Source organism: Trematomus bernacchii, unplaced genomic scaffold (genome assembly GCF_902827165.1).
Source record: "Trematomus bernacchii unplaced genomic scaffold, fTreBer1.1, whole genome shotgun sequence".
Classification (NCBI taxonomy): domain Eukaryota; kingdom Metazoa; phylum Chordata; class Actinopteri; order Perciformes; family Nototheniidae; genus Trematomus; species Trematomus bernacchii.
In genome coordinates this window covers 742,320-760,256 of record NW_022987671.1, presented here as the reverse complement: position 1 = coordinate 760,256, position 17,937 = coordinate 742,320, and the positions used below count along the sequence as shown (strand labels likewise).

The 17,937-nt window shown below is 39.7% G+C and overlaps 1 protein-coding gene across 1 annotated transcript; it reads right to left on the bottom strand.

Moving 5' to 3' along the window:
* Positions 1 to 12,475: 12,475 nt before the first annotated feature.
* Positions 12,476 to 13,947, bottom strand: LOC117487469 (GTPase IMAP family member 4-like). The gene is made up of 2 exons (XM_034136091.1): positions 13,887 to 13,947; positions 12,476 to 13,314 (listed from the first exon to the last, which is right to left on the bottom strand). Exons 1-2 carry the CDS (start codon positions 13,945 to 13,947, stop codon positions 12,476 to 12,478), a joined length of 900 nt encoding a protein of 299 aa, XP_033991982.1.
* Between the last annotated feature and the right edge of the window lie 3,990 nt (positions 13,948 to 17,937).

The window sequence follows — 17,937 nt, the reverse complement described above, 5'->3', positions numbered from 1 at the left end:
TGTTTCAGTGTTTCAGTGTTTTTGTGTTTCAGTGTTTCAGTGTTTTGTGTGTCAGAGTGTCAGTGTTTACAGCCTTTCTTTGCTCTGATCAATCGCCAGGGATCCTCCCCTGGAAGGAATATAGCAGGATGAGAGAAAAACATTTAAAAAAAAACGTATCTTAGAAGTGGCTATAACATTTGATGCAATTCTAAAAGATAGTCAGATTCCTAAAAAGTTACAAACGGATGCTGGAAAAGAATTATTTGTTTCTTCAGCAAGGCTTCAAAAATCTTGTTAAATAATTCTTTTCCAGCATCCGTTTGTAACTTTTTAGGAATCTGACTATCTTTTAGAATTGCATCAAATGTTATAGCCACTTCTAAGATACGTTTTTTTTTAAATGTTTTTCTCAGATCAGAGAGCAAAGAAAGGCTGTAAACACTGACACTCTGACACACAAAACACTGAAACACTGAAACACAAAAACACTGAAACACAAACACTGAACACACTGAAACACTGCAACACTGAAACACTGACACACTGAAAACACTGACACACAAAAACACAGAAACACAGAAACACAAAAACACTGAAACACTGAAACACTGAAACACAAAAAACACTGAAACACTGAAAACACAAAAACACAGAAACACAGAAACACAAAAACACTGAAACACTGAAACACTGAAAACACTGAAACACAAACACACTGAAACACTGAAACACAAAACACTGAAAACACTGAAACACTGCAACACAAAAACACAGAAACACAGAAACACAGAAACACAAACACACTGAAACATTGAAACACAAAACACTGAAAACACTGAAACACATAAACACTGAAACAGCCCTGCTATATACTATGACCATTCTTTACTTATTTATAATATGGTTCAAATGGAGTAATTTGAGTTGTCTGATGCACTTGATACAATTTTACTTTTTTTAAATACTGATGTGTTTATTCAAAACCATTTCAACACACAATGTCATGACTTTTTCAAGATCTTTTTGTCAAACTATACTATGACTTGACTAATGTTACAGATTGTTTCGGAAAATGAAGATTCCAGGACCACTTTAAATGTTTCGTTTATAATCGTTTCCCCATGACCCGGAATAGTACTGCCAGAATGAACGATATCCAAAATGTCTTCTAGTTTACAAACTTCAGCCATTCTGTTTACACGGGGATCACTACTCATTCTGTTTTCAATCGTCATCAACAACACACTTATTAAACAGGTATTGACTGCATTCTGATAAATATATACAGATTGTTTTCCATAGTAGTTATCCCTTTTTTTTATTTTACTTTAAAGAAAAGTCAAAGTATCGGAAAAAAATAAAATAAAAATCCCTGGCTTCAATCAACCGCTGGTTATTAGTCTTCTTCTCCATCCAGCTCGGCATGGATCTTTTCAAGTCTCTCCTTGAGGCGTCTGCAGTTTTTGAGATTGTGCAGAAAAGCCTCCGAAGCGCCTTGGATCCTCCATTCAGCCGTGTAAATGTTTTTATCATTAAGACTCTGGTCAATCACAGTAATGAAGTCGGCGAGCCAAAGTCTTTTCATTAACGCGTTGTGTAATTGTTTCTGAAGAAATATTCTGGAATGTCATTCAGGACAATCGTGTTGCCTCTGTGGCTGACTCGACATCCATTGCAGATTTCTTCTCTGTACCGATGCAGCACCCTCTCCAGAATATCAACCAACTCCGATTTCACTATGTTCAGAAACAGAGACGTCTTGGCCCCCGGAGTAACATCAGCAGCAGTAGTACTGCAATATGTGGGTGTCCACAATGGTGGTGACGATAGTAGTCCAGGAGTTTGCTGTATATTCAAAAATATAATGGAGAGAAAAAAAAAATATATATATATATATATACTCACAGTATGTTGAAAAATATGAAAAAAGTAATGTTGTGTTAAATAATATGAAAGAAAAAGTACTTAACTTTCTACCAGTTGTAAAGTTGTCATACATAAAACTGTATCAAAACGGTAAGTGAAAGACAACGGGGGAAAAATAGAAGTGTTAAAATCACCAACTTCCCTTTTAGAGTCACAGTCTTTAAGAAAATACATTTTTATTACAAAATAATTGACATTCTACCAGTTGCCAAATGTTCCTACATAAAAGTGTATCAACAAAAGTATCTTGGTAGCTGAAAATAACTAGAATATCAGAGAAAACCTACATTATTTAACTGTACAAGTGTTTTTTAGAAATAAAACAGGGTATTAAAGAAACCCCCATTCCCTTACAAAGTACTTCATATTATACCCCTTTGTTAAGTGTTGCATACATAAAAGTGTATCTAAAAAGTATCTTGGTAACACATGAAAAAAGAAAACAAGTCATAATCTGCCTTGTGTCAGTGAATAAGTGTTAAAATCACAAAACTTATAGATAAGCTAGAGGCTATTTTAGATTTGTCAATTAGAGTTAAAGGGCTAAATAACATTTTCAAACTGCTGTTCATAGTTACTGGATACATAACGAGCCTCATCATTATCTCGATTTTCTACTTCCATTTTTATTTAACAGTGAAACGTCTTATTTTAGTACAGTCTAGTCAGAGGAGTTAATACTATTACTATATATGAAAGCAAAAATAAAACACATTTTCATTTGTTATGGTTGTTTAATTGAAAAACACACCATTCGCCACATCTTCAGAAAGACATATTACATTTGACCAAGTTAATGTCGTAGTGCATACAAGGTAGTAGACTTAACGATTTGCACTGCTGCCTCTCTCCGCGTTTCATTTACAGTGATCGGTTTATCGTTCAATTCACATTGCCCAACTAGATGTTTAAGGGTCTCTTGGAAGTAAATGAATGCATTTTTTATATCAGATAAGTGCATTAACATCACTTGCAAATTCTCTATCCTTTCACCCGCAACGATTATAATCTGCTTTGCTTCTTCTTAGGTTTCACCATTATTAGCTCTGAATGTAATCCTTTCTGGGGCTTCTTGTGCTTCTTGTGGTCTGTTGAATACCTGGCATAGGATTTGTTTAGCTGTAAGGACGGGTACCATATAATTGTCTTCAAAAGCTGGAAATTCTTACAAGTTCCCCCCTCCTCAAAGTTCATTCCCGTAGCATCTTTCCCCCACTGATGCTAGTGACCCCCCTTTGTATGCTAATTACCCCTTTGTTCGAGGCGTTATCACATGTAGGTGTGTTCAGTTAAACACTGAGATTTTCAATATACTACTCTACAAAATGATTTTTTCATATTCTTTTGACAAACTATACTTGACTTTTTTACGGAAAATCATGACACACTTTAATGTGACTTATTCTTAATTTTACCATACTAAAGTAAGACTTGAAAATATTATATCGTTTTCTAGTTTTTTATATTATACATCCTTATTTATGTTAGTGTGCTGAGAAAACACAATAAGCAATAGCGTTTTAACAAGCAGTTTAAACTGTCTGTGTCAGTTTTACTTGTCTCCATATTAAGTGATTATATAATATGACAGTGATCATTTCTATGTTTATTCATTGCAAATACTTAGTTACTTACCAATTGAACTGTTTAGCTCTTCAAGGTTAACTGACCTAATATATACACTTTTTTGTAGTATTGTCACCACGTTCTTAAGAATTATATGGACGAGTTGGCAGCTGCCATGGCTGGACTGTGAATCAAAAGTTACCAGTTATCAAGCGATGGTATGGACAACTTAACAGCTGACTTGTCTAGACTTACTATGAGGAGTCAGCCGGTAACAGATGAGTGTGTGAATGAAATAACAGCTGCCTTCAGAGGACTCTCCACTAATGCACAGCAGCTTCCTGTTAGTGCCTGCACGGAGAATCCTCAAATACAGAGACAAGTCACTTTGTCCACGCTCCCTGAGACCCTCAAGCCCACTAATGCCCAGGTGAATAATATTGACTTGTGTTAGTTTTACTTAAACTTACTTACAATAAGTGATCATAATATGACAGTGATATCTTCTATGTTTATGCATTGCAAATACTTAATTATTTTTTGTTATTTCTTTAAGGTTATATAACCATATGTTTGTCACCAGGTAACAAGTGATCATTTGGAAAAATGTATCCCAGCCTTTGAAAAAACTCAAAGGGAGAGGACAGTGAAGGCCATGAAGCCAAAAGCCAAGACGTGGTGGAGTGCTGCGCAGGTATGTTCTCTAACAGCAACACTCTATTAAACATGTCTTTATTGACTACAGCTTAAGTTCATCCTATCATAAGGCTAAAAAGTATCTTAGTAACAAAAACAAAAGCAAAAAGCATTAATGTTAACAACGCCTCAAAGGGCGGACTCCTGAGTTCCATGGCACTTGGACTATTTACATCATCCAGGGCTCAACACCAGTAAATACACCTCTCTTTATCCGCTCTCCAAGCCTCCAAGGGCGGACTCCTGAGGTCCGTAATGCCCCCCTAACATGACACTTAGACTATTTACATCATCTAGGGAAGCACACCAGTAAATGTAGCCTCATGTAACTTCATATAGGGATTCTTTAATAGTTGTGTGAAGTAATTAAACAATAAGGGGGTATTAAGATCTTTAAATTATAATTTTCCTCTCAAAGAGACTTCGTTGTACACACACACACAAACAAAACAACATTAATAATGACATGATATTATAGTGATAACACATAATGTGTAGCAAGAGATGTCCTGTATGGGTTGATTGCGCGTTGATCTGTTGGTAATGCCTCGGGGTTCCGGTGGGCATGTAAACAAAATGCATAATGCTGTACTATACTTTGTGGCCTCACCCCGTTGCATAGTGACGCTTATTGTTTATGGTGTCTTTAATAAGCAGGTAGTCATATCATTAGCTAGAACTAGCTAGATCTGATCGATATGGGTATAAACGCTAGTAAAGTCTAATCTAGTAAAGTCTAATCTGACGGGAGAGACCCGCTGTTGCTGACCCGTTTATTATTCCTGTGTTATTGTAAATTACTGTACACGTTTGAATAGTTAATTAATCTACTATAATTAGTTGGTTTAATATCGAATCATATCAATTTGTTTCAAAGCTCAAATGACTGGCTTTTATCGAGTTTTGCATAGATTTCTTTTTTTCTGACTGACTCCACCCCCTCACTATCTTCAGGGTGGGGGGCGACAGGGAGGATGTGACGCCTACTGTAAGGGAGGAGGAGGGGGTGGGTTGAGAGGGGTGGGGGCTGAGAGGGGTGGGGGCTGAGAGGGGTGGGGGCGACAGGGCGGATGTGACACCTGTATGTGAGGGGGAGGGGGGTGGGCTGAGGGGGGTGGGGCCTACCGGGGAGGATGTAACACCTGTACGCGATAACACCTCGAACAAAGGGGCGCATTAGCATATCAAAGGGGGCTCATTAACATAATTAGGGGGCGGGACTTAGAAGGTGTGACCTGTCACTTTTTTATGCATACTAATGAGATTGAAGCGGGATATGTAATACTACTGAAATGTATTCTCATAAATGATGCGGTAAACTGAAGAAGCTCTCCAATGATCGTTGGAATTTGTTGATTCACGCCCTTTATTGTTCTGTATTTAGCACAGCTTGAATATCCAGTCCACTTGCATGTTCATTTAGATAACTATAAACAGCAAACCTGGTTCACCCTCCCATCAGCATTTACAAGAAATGCCACCTGTTCTTTTAAATGTCACCATAAGTGCCCATACAGAGCAGCAGTTTCATTTGTAGCTCTTAATCTGTGTTTGCAACATGAGGTAAAATAGATATGTTAAACGATGTTGTGTAAGCTTTCAAATCATTACTGAGTTACTGTACTTTTAAATAAAACAACATGAGAATACTTAATAATCTGAAAAGCAGCTAAACAAAAAAACAATGTACCCCCTTCTGCCAACTTTGTGGATGCATGTACAAGTCAAGGCCAGGCAAGTTTATTTATATAACACCATTTCAACACAAGGCAATTCAAAGTGCTTTAAAAAAATGAAAGACATTAAGAGCATTAAGAAACATATTACGAAATGGCATTTAAAAACACAAATTTAAAAGCAAAGATAATAAAACATGAATAACACAGGTACATGAATGAAAGTTAGAGTGCAGTGTAAGATGTGAATAGTTCAATTAAAAGCAGCGGCAAAAAAAAAAAGTCTTCAGCCTGGATTTAAAAGTAGTCAGAGATGCAGCGGGCCTGCAGGTTTCTGGGAGTTTGTTCCAGATATTTGGAGCATAATAACTGAACTTCTCCATGTTTAGTTCTGATCTGGGGAAAGAAAGCAACTTATTTAGTTGTTTTTCAATATCTGAGCCAGTGGTACCATGTAGATGTTAAAGAGAAGAGGCCCAAAGATGGAGCCTTGAGGTACCCCACATGTCATATTTGTCAACTCAGATGTGTATTTACCTATAGAAAACAAAGTTGTTTCTGTCCTTTAAGTAGGATTCAAACCAATTTTGAACTGTTGCCGAAAGTCCCACCCAGTTTTCTAGTAGGTCTAGTAATATGTTGTGATCAACAGTGTCAAACGCAGCACTGAGATCTAATAATACTAACACTGAAGTTCTGCCACTGTCTGTGTTTAAGTGGATGTCATCGAAGACCTTTACAAGAGCAGTCTCAGTGCTGTGGTTTGGATGAAAGCCTGACTGGAACACATCGAAACAGTTATTTAAATGCAAGAAATTACTCAACTGTTGAAAAAAAAACTTTTTCAATGATTTTACCTAGAAATGGCAGGGTTGATATGGGCCTGTAATTGTTCATTACTGAAGCATCTAGATTATTATTTTTTAAGAGCGGTTTGATGACTACAGTTTTCAGGGCCTGTGGAAAAACACCTGAGTGAAGAGACTTGTTTACTATATGAAGTAGATCTGAGGCCATGCAATGACATATATTTACATATATAAACTCTTGTATTTACTTGGTCCCTCACAAAATTCTCTGCAACATTTAGCTTTTTATATATATTTTTTTCTGACATGTGTATAGTTTACTTCATCTTAATTTGCATTAATTGCACATTGTTCTGCTGTATTCTTTTCAATCTATTCTAATATGTTTCTTGCACTTTTTTTTATTCATTTTTAATTAGTTTGTATTGTTTTATGTCCTATAAATATTATGTTGCATTGTTGGAGGACCTTGGGACTTAAGATTTTCATTTCCATTTCTACACTCTAGCTTCTGTGCAATGACAATAAAGCCTTTGAATCTTTAAAGAATGGAAACGTTCACAATGTGGAGTTGATGTTTAGTTTACACGTTAGCTAGTTGTACACAATACTGAGAGTTGGACCCTGAAAAATCTCAAAAGATGTCGTACGCCAATTTTTAAGCAATCTTTGCGATTTATAAAAAACAAACTTGACGGAAAAATGTGCGGTCCTCCACGGACAGTCTGACCCATGCGTACGCACAAAAACGGGAGAGATGAGAAACTGCGACACCGTTGGCAGAAGGAAGAATGGAGAGAAACATGTGAAAATAATACCATAAATAAAATGTTACCTCTCATTTATCATATATGAAGAATTCATTTGCAAAAATTGATTAAAGCCAATCTTAAAATGATTAAACAAACGCCTATTTGAGACTCCTCAAATAGAAATAAATACGGATATGTTATTGAAAACCACCTTGAATATGTTGTGTTATTGTTATGAAATGTCTTCTCATAAATGATGCGGTAAACTGAAGAAGCTCTCCAATGATCGTTGGAATTTGTTGATTCACGCCCTTTATTGTTCTGTTTTTAGCACAGCTTGAATATCCAGTCCACTTGCATGTTCATTTAGATAACTATAAACAGCAAACCTGGTTCACCCTCCCATCAGCATTTACAAGAAATGCCACCTGTTCTTTTAAATGTCAACATAAGTGCCCATACAGAGCAGCAGTTTTATTTGTAGCTCTTAATCTGTGTTTGCAACATGAGGTAAAATAGATATGTTAAAAGATGTTGTGTAAGCTTTCAAATCATTACTGAGTTACTGTACTTTTAAATAAAACAACACTAGAATACTTAATAATCTGAAAAGCAGCTAAACAAGAAAACAATGTACCCCCTTCTGCCAACTTTGTGGATGCATGTACAAGGCAAGGCCAGGCAAGTTTATTTATATAGCACCATTTCAACACAAGGCAATTCAAAGTGCTTTAAAAAAATGAAAGACATTAAGAGCATTAAGAAACATATTACGAAATGGCATTTAAAAACACAAATTTAAAAGCAAAGATAATAAAACATGAATAACACAGGGACATGAATGAAAGTTAGAGTGCAGTGTAAAATGTGAATAGTTCAATTAAAAGCAGCGGCAAAAAAAAAAGTCTTCAGCCTGGATTTAAAAGTAGTCAGAGATGCAGCGGGCCTGCAGGTTTCTGGGAGTTTGTTCCAGATATTTGGAGCATAATAACTGAACTTCTCCATGTTTAGTTCTGATCTGGGGAAAGAAAGCAACTTATTTTGTTGTTTTTCAATATCTGAGCCAGTGGTACCATGTAGATGTTAAAGAGAAGAGGCCCAAAGATGGAGCCTTGAGGTACCCCACATGTCATATTTGTCAACTCAGATGTGTATTTACCTATAGCAGGGGTATTCAACTAAAATTCAACGAGGTCCAGTTAGAGAAAATCTCCCCATGCAAAGGTCCGGAAGATCAAAATATCTAACTTGCTTTATGAATTAGTGTGATATATATTGAAGTAGCCTGTAGCTTTATCAACGTCTGCATGTAATCAACAACTGACTGCCAATCAGATAAAGAAAGTACAATTCATAAACAACAATATTTATTGTCAATTAACATTGAACTATACAGATATACAGTAAATACTGTGGATATGTGTAATGTTCCTCTCGGGCTGCATTTAAAAATAAAATAGAGAAATAAATAAAATAGCTTTGTTAACCGTTTCACATCATGACTTAACAGTTTCAGACGATTATAGAACATATCAGTCTTTACACATCATAACAATTGAACAGTTTTAAAGTTTCTCTTTCTTTCCCTCTTATATTGCAGTCCCTCACTCACTTTTCTTTAATTCAGTGCGAGAATTGAGCTTGAGCTTGTCCTGCCAGGTGTTTAAATCTGGGCTGAAATGGTGTCAGGGCCATTCTCATACACACGCAGGTGCTCATTGGTTAGCCTCGGTTAGCCTGCCCTGGAACGATATTTAGTTTTCATTTTGATCCTGGTGGACTGATCATACTGGGCTCTGAGACTGCTTATTTTTTGTGACCTCAGTTCTGACTTGAGAGGGAATGTTTGGTCAAACACTTTGTGTTTTGTCTCATAGTGGCGTTTTGGCACTTTTAATCAGGGTTGGGAGGGTTACTTTGTAAATGTAATCGGTTACTGAATACATGGCTCTGAAAGTAATCCGAATACAGTTAGAGTTACGTGTCTTAAAAAAGTAACGTATTCAGATTACTTTTAGAATACTTTTGGAATACTTTATTTTTCTATAACAGATGGGTATGTTTTGGTGAACAGGAGACACTTATTTTACTGTTTTAATGGCTTATCAAGAGCACAACTCAAACACAACATCTTTGGGTCATTCTGGACAGCTCCCTCTCATCTGCACCCCACATAAAAAACATCACCAGGACTGCATTATTTGTACTCTCTTAAACCTTTCCTTAGAATATGTTATGAATTGTCAGGTGTCCTTGGGTGCTTTGAAAGGCGCCCCTAAATAGAATGAATTACTATTATTATTTATTATCTGAAACGACGTAATAACTTTTCAAACTGTTTCCAGTCACTTGCCCCATGCATTCAGCAGCAGCAGGACATTCACTTTGATCCCGTTATGAAATGTCATCATTTCGACAATAAAGAAATGCTACATAAACGTTATCTTGCACATTTTATCGAACCATCTCTGTTTCTATATATTTTAAAAGAGATCTCTCTCTCTGATCTGCGTGCGGGGGCGGGGCCTCACAGACATGCTGCAGCGCTGTGCAGTGTGCACACAGTTCTGCTGGTAATGAATATTACATTTTATGAGGAAACTTTTCCACCAATAATTCCAAAAAGTATTCCAAAATGTATTCACATTCACCGCTTCTCTCCCTGTATCGCTAATGATTCTCTTCACTCACTTTCCTCTGCCGCTCTCTCGTCTCTTCTTCTGTGTTTCTCTCCCTGTATCGCTCACTCGTCTCTTTCGCCCCCTGTCGGCGGCGGTTAAAATAGAATCGCCCCGTCAAAATTGAAATCCCCTATTAATGTATTGATTATAGGCCCGGGTCCGTATAGGTCGGCGTCTGGGACCGGACCGGACCTGTTGCCGACCCCTGACCTATAGAAACAAAGTTGTTTCTGTCCTTTACGTAGGATTCAAACCAATTTTGAACTGTTGCCGAAAGTCCCACCCAGTTTTCTAATAGGTCTAGTAATATGTTGTGATCAACAGTGTCAAACGCAGCACTGAGATCTAATAATACTAACACTGAAGTTCTGCCACTGTCTGTGTTTAAGTGGATGTCATCGAAGACCTTTACAAGAGCAGTCTCAGTGCTGTGGTTTGGATGAAAGCCTGACTGGAACACATCCAAACAGTTATTTAAATGCAAGAAATTACTCAACTGTTGAAAAACAACTTTTTCAATGATTTTACCTAGAAATGGCAGGGTTGATATGGGGCTGTAATTGTTCATTACTGAAGCATCTAGATTATTATTTTTTAAGAGCGGTTTGATGACTACAGTTTTCAGGGCCTGTGGAAAAACACCTGAGTGAAGAGACTTGTTTACTATATGAAGTAGATCTGAGGCCATGCAATGACATATATTTACATATATAAACTCTTGTATTTACTTGGTCCCTCACAAAATTCTCTGCAACATTTAGCTTTTTATATATATTTTTTTATATGTTTACTTCATCTTAATTTGCATTAATTGCACATTGTTCTGCTGTATTCTTTTCAATCTATTCTAATATGTTTCTTGCACTTTTTTGTATTCATTTTTTAATTAGTTGTATTGTTTTATGTCCTATTCATATTATGTTGCATTGTTGGAGGACCTTGGGACTTAAGATTTTCATTTCCATTTCTACACTCTAGCTTCTGTGCAATGACAATAAAGCCTTTGAAGTTGATGTTTAGTTTACACGTTAGCTAGTTGTACACAATACTGCAAGTTGGACCCTGAAAAACCTCAAAAGATGGCGTACGCCAATTTCAAAACAATCTTTACGATTTATAAAAAACAAACTTGACCGAAAAATGTGTGGTTACTCCGATTTGATATTGACATATCATATACACAACTACGGTGTAGTTATGCAATGAATGAAAAACTTGGGTCACAGGTTCCTCAACAGTGCATTACAAGACATCTATCGATATCTGTGTACCTCCACCATTAAACATATTCTGCACATTTCTTATACTATCTATATACATCTTATACGAGTATAATTAATATGTATAATATCAGTTAAAATAAGTGCTTCAACATAGTTAACATTGCAGGAAAGTTGATTGTCAAGTTCCAAAACAAACCATGCAATATATTAGACGTTAAGTACTTTGTCAGGCTTAATATCTGTAGATACCCCCAAAGCTTTTTTCTTATTTAAAAGAAGACCTTAACCTAAAGTATTCTTTAATGTTTAAATAAAGCCTTATTAGTTTGTCTGTTTTGCACATCCTCCTATCAGGCACTAAACTGTTTTACTGTAGAGATCACTTACAGTATCTTCTTGATATCTTCTATTCTATATTATTTATATCATTGACCTTCCACTTTCCCACTATATTAAGGGTTAGGGTTAGGGTTAGGGTTAGGGTTAGAGTATGTACTCTTAATATTTAAATGTTTTCATCAAATATAACACATTCAAAAGTGCTTTACAAAAATGAAAGACAAAAAAGGCATTTTAAAACAGTCATTAAAAAGCTGTCAAATTTACAGTGTTAACAAAATAAAATATACTGCTGTTTCTGGTTTAGTTTACAACGGATATATTCTGTTATTGTTTTGATATTTGTAACACAAAAGCGCTGTGAAAAACCCACAGCAACACAGAAAAGATGGTCTTAACATGACCCAGCGGTCTAGTAGTTAATAAAAAACAATAATATCAAAACAAATTATTACTACTAACTTTATTGTGAAATTAAAACAGAACGGTAAAAGAATAGTTTCCGGTCTATTCTGAGGCCCGATCTCTGTAGATAAATAAAGAACTACGAAAGATGTGTAATGTTTAATGCAGCCAAACCATTTATTACAATGCATTCATGTGATAACTTTCAAAGAGTAAGCACTGCTGAATAAAGTATGATTTGATCTTTTACGAAACGTTTTTTTTCATATGGAATGCAGTTGGAGGTCAACCAATCACAGAGCTTGAGGACTAATCACGGGGTTTGTCGAGCAAAGCTAGATGCTGATGGAATGATTATGGTGACTTATTACTCTCTAAATGCATATGGTGTGTGAGTGTTGCATTAAGATAGTATTAAAATCACCCATCAAATATTTCTTTCACCACTTTCACAAATACAATAAGATATTTCACAAGGTCAATAAGGTATTGGATTATTGTAGGGCTTCTCTCAGCTTCCTGTCTAGCGTTAATTTCCTGCAGATTTTTCCCTTCCTCCTCCTGTTTAGTTATTTCCTGCATCTCTTTCAGATTTTCCCTTGCCTCCTCCTTTTCTTTTTCCTGAGTTGCTATAACCCTGTTCAACCTCTCCCTGTCTGCATTTGCTTCCCGGAGTTGTTTCTCATACTTTTCCTCTATTATCTTTTCCAGTTCCTCCTCCTGTTGGCGTATTTCCTCGTCTTTCTTTTTAAGGATCCGTTGTTTTTCCTCTTCTATGGCCCTCTCTGCCTCCTGGAACATTTCATTGGTGTAATGGCTTCCTCCGTTCTTCTCTGTTATGTTTCTGATCTTGTCGAGCAGCTCTCTGACCTGAGAACGATCCTTCACCTTATTATTGAAGACGTGGTACTGGCCGTTACATCTGTCCACAAGTTCCTGCACCGCTTCACTTTCCTTCAAGAACTCTTCGATAGTTTGGTCTTCGAGCAGATCACGGTGGGTAAAAAGGACCATGCTGTATCTGTCTGCTTCCTCTCCAAAGATTTCCTGAATCTTCTGAACCGACTGCTTTTCTTCCTCTGTGAATCTGCCCAGTCTGATGACGACCAGGAAGACATGGGGTCCAGGAGAAGCAAAAACAATGCTCTGAACAATATATTTTCTGATCTTCTTTTCTTCAGTTCTGGTGTCAAACAGACCTGGAGTGTCAATGACAGCAACTCTTTGTCCATCCACTTCACCAAAGGCCTTAGCACAGTCTTTAGTCAGAGATTTAGGAGAAAATGCTGATTTAAAGTAATTATCCGTCTTAGGTGCCTTACAAATAATGGACGTCCGCTCTCGGGAGCGTCGGAGTGGTGCGGTTACCCTAAGTGACAGACCTAAAGTATCCGGGATTCAGGCACCTTCCCTGGCTTGTACATTTTGGTGATGCGCCCTGGAGGTATCAGACTATTTTAAACAACTTTTCCCCGCTTTCAAACACTTATTCCTGGGTTTTAGCCAGTCATTTTGCACGATATCATTTAACATTGACGCTCTCCTGAAAATGCACATATTCTGTGCATTTTCAGGAGAGCGTCAATGTTAAATGATATCGTGTAAAATGACTGGCTAAAACTCTCTTCCAGACATTTAAAAATACTTTCCCCGACCATTTAAACATTATTTCTGGCTTGTAAAGTGCAGTTATGCGCCCTGGAGGTATTATACTATTTCAAACAACTTTTCCCCGCCTTTCAAACACTTATTCCTGGGTACAAGTGTTATCTTTTCCCCCTGGGTGTGTGCTAAAAGTGAAGCCGAGGTCCTAGATATTCGGCGATGGTACCGTTGGATGCGGGGTACGTGGAAATGGGGGGGCACAGAAAAGCCTGAACCAAACAGAGCATGTTATCAAAAGTTATGAATTAGTAGCAATATTTCACAATTCTCCCTGGAGCTCTCCGGGGTGCTGGAGAGTCATTTTCAGGCTTCTCTCTGCACCTATTCCTGGGTAAATCTGTTATCTTTTCCCCCTGGGTGTGTGTGTGTGTGAGACAAGTGAACTGAGTCAGCCTGCCAACAAGCAGCAGTCTGCTGTCATTTGAAACATGTTCCCCGACTTTTTAACACACTTTTACCCACGTTTTGAGCACTCATTCCTGGGTCAATGTGTCATCTCTTCACCCTGGTCCTGCATTAAAACAATTCCCCCGACTTTAAACACTAATATGCCCATGATTCAGACACTTATTCCTGGCTAAATCGGTTATCTTTCCCCCCCTGGGTGTGTGTGAGACAAGTGAACTGAGTCAGCCTGCTAACAACCACCAGTCTGCTGTCATTTTAAACAGTTCCCCCGACCTTTTAACACACTTTTACCCACGTTTTGAGCACTCATTCCTGGGTCAATGTGTCATCTCTTCACCCTGGTCCTGAATTAAAACAGTTCCCCGACTTTTTAACACACTTTTATCCACGTTTTGAGCACTTATTCCTGGGTCAATGTGTCATCTCTTCACCCTGGTCCTGAATTAAAACAGTTCCCCGACTTTTTAACACACTTTTACCCACGTTTTGAGCACTTATTCCTGGGTCAATGTGTCATCTCTTCACCCTGGTCCTGAATTAAAACAGTTCCCCGACTTTTTAACACACTTTTACCCACGTTTTGAGCACTTATTCCTGGGTCAATGTGTCATCTCTTCACCCTGGTCCTGAATTAAAACAGTTCCCCCGACTTTAAGCACTAATGTGCCCATGATTCAGACACTTATTCCTGGCTAAATGTGTTCTCTTTTCCCCCCTGGGTGTGTGTGAGACAAGTGAACTGAGTCAGCCTGCCAACAAGCAGCAGTCTGCTGTCATTTGAAACATGTTCCCCCACTTTTTAACACACTTTTACCCACGTTTTGAGCACTCTTTCCTGCGTCAATGTGTTCTCTTTCCCCCCTGGTTGTGTGTGTGAGACAAGTGAACTGAGTCAGCCTGCCAACAAGCAGCAGTCTGCTGTCATTTGAAACATGTTCCCCCACTTTTTAACACACTTTTACCCACGTTTAGAGCACTCTTTCCTGGGTCAATGTGTTCTCTTTCCCACCTGGTTGTGTGTGTGAGACAAGTGAACTGAGTCAGCCTGCCAACAAGCAGCAGTCTGCTGTAATTTGAAACATGTTCCCCCACTTTTTAACACTGTTTAAACCACTTCATGGGGTACATGTCTGAGTCAAAGCCCCGGGGGTGCAGGCTCACCCAGTCTGATATGACCCACATAATGAGAGAGGTGAAAGCCAACATGAAACACTTGAATAAGGCAGTCACTCTCCACCAGTTTAAGGTGAAGAGGGACAAACTGGATCGCCAGGCGGAGCTTCTCGCCGCCATGGCGGCCGCTGAGAAGCGCACCCCGGAGCTCCTCGACCTGATGGCCGGCAAGCCGACCTCAACCACCCAGAAGCTTCTCTATGGCTATCTCACCCTCCATTGGAGCCTCCTGTATGGCCACCGTCCGGGCGTGTACGCAAACATGAACTCCCAAAAGGGGAACTGCTGAGGGCTACATCATCCATGTGCAGGATCACAAGACCGCCAAGACATATGGCGAAGCACAGCTGGCGCTTACAGTAGAGGAGTTTAGCTGGGTCATGCGGTGGATGGAGATTAAAGAGGCATTGCTGGGTCCTCAGAATGAATTCTTCCTTTTCACAACGGGGATTTGGGCCTCCAAGAACCTGAACGCTCACTTGAAGAGGGCTAGAAACAGCCGTCACCTTCACAATCCTGCGCACTGCCCTGGCTGACAATATCAAGCATCACCAAGATCCAGAAAGCCGGTTGATTCTCGCCAGGTTTATGTGTCACGACGTAACCACGGCGGACCGGTTCTACGCAAATGCGCCTGGAATAAAGGAGGCATTGAAATTCCGCTCCATGTTCAGGGCATCATCGGTTGCGTCAGCAGCTGCATCAGCATCAGAAGGATGTCTACCGCTCTCAGATGGGGAGACCTCCGAAGAGGGCTCCGGGGCTGAGAGCAGCAGACAAGACCCCAACGATACCTCTTCTTCAGAGCACGAGCAACCTGATGGGTCATTGGAGCGGCAGCAGCAGCGGAAGCGGAAGCGGGAGGGAAAGAGGCCAATGAAGTCGGGACCGGGGCTGGTTGACACTCCTGATGATGGGGCAGGGGCCGTGGACTCAACCTGTTTGCCCTGGTGCACCGTACGAATTAGACGCCTAATATGGTCCCCGGAACCCCGCTAAACATTGTGAATATGTATACCGTGTATATAGTTTTTGTTCAAATAAATTGTTATAATTATTATTTTAATCCTGGGTATACATTTTTTAAATAGTACAATACCTCCAAGGTCATAACTGCGCTTTACAAGCCAGGGAAGGTGCCTGAATCCTGGGTATACATTTTGTTAATAGTGCAACACCTCCAGGGCGCATAACTGCACTTTACAAGCCAGGGAAGGTGCCTGAATCCTGGGGTAAACAGTGTAGTAGTACTAGTAATAGTAGTAGTGCAACGTGTAAATAGTTCATGTTTTTGGCTGTGTGTACTGTTTTTGTTCAAATAAAAAAAAAAAAAACAGTAACCTTGATGGTTCCCAGGGGCAGATAAAGTGCCACTTTCCATCAGCACCGGGGAGGAACTCTCCTTGGTGCTGAACCCTGTGATGAGCGCTCAAGTGTTGGCGGAGGAGGTGTAAGCCAGAGGAGGGTGAAAAAAAGTTAAAGTGTTTGAACCTCCAGCCCAGAAGGGGGGTGGTGGTGCCAATAAGAAGGCCGAATTTGGATGCTGATGGGCGGACATAAAAGCACCACAAAATCCACCCCCCTTTAGGGTCACCAGGGGCACGAGGTTCTGGTGGGTGTGAATACCTGGGTTTAGTCCGTGGGGGAGTGCTTAACTGCGGGGGCCCGGGGACTCACGGTGTGCAAGGTTATGGAGGTGCCACTGTTATGGGGACATGTGGGGGTCATTAGTCCGTCCTTTGGGGGTCTGTGAGCGGGCAAAGAGAGGTGATTTTCCGGTCTCTGTCCTGGAGGTCTGAAATAAACAGAGTGCCACTGTTAGGGACTCGTGCTGGAGGTCTCTAGGCCGTCCTTTGGGGGTCTGTGAGCGGGAAAAGAGAGGGGATTTCCCCCTTGTCTCTCTTGGAAGTGTGAAATAAACAGAGTCCCACTGTTAGGGACTGGTGCTGGAGGTTTCTAGGCCGTCCTTTGGGGGTCTGTGAGCGGGCAAAGAGAGGGGATTTCCCCCTTGTCTCTCCTGGAAGTATGAAATAAACAGAGTCCCACTGTTAGGGACTGGTGCTGGAGGTCTCTAGGCCGTCCTTTGGGGGTCTGTGAGCGGGCAGAGAGAGGGGACTTTCCTGTTGTCTCTCCTGGAAGTGTGAAATAAACTAAGTCCCCAGACCTCTTGTTTACCGGACCCGGGGAACCCCCCCGAGACCCCCGATGCGTCCCCCTATTTTAGAAACCCGAGTAAGGTTGTGTAACTCACCACAGTAAATGTATGTATAAATGCATAACATATACAGCCGGTGGCTGTATATTATATGCGGAGAGGGATCTGGGGGCTAACTATTGGGTAGCAGCATGACTTTCTAAACATCCCACTTCCCACCACTTCCCTTCAGCGCTGTCCGTGGTGCTGAAGTGTGAAATAAACAGAGTGCTACATTTTGTAAATAGCAGAATACCTCCATGGCGCATAACTGCACTTTACAAGCCAGGGAAGGTGCCTGAATCCTGGGTATACATTTTGTAAATAGTACAATACCTCCAGGGGGCATAACTGCACTTTACAAGCCAGGGAAGGTGACTGAATCCTGGGTCTACATTTTGTAAATAGTGCAATACCTCCAGGGCGCATAACTGCACTTTAC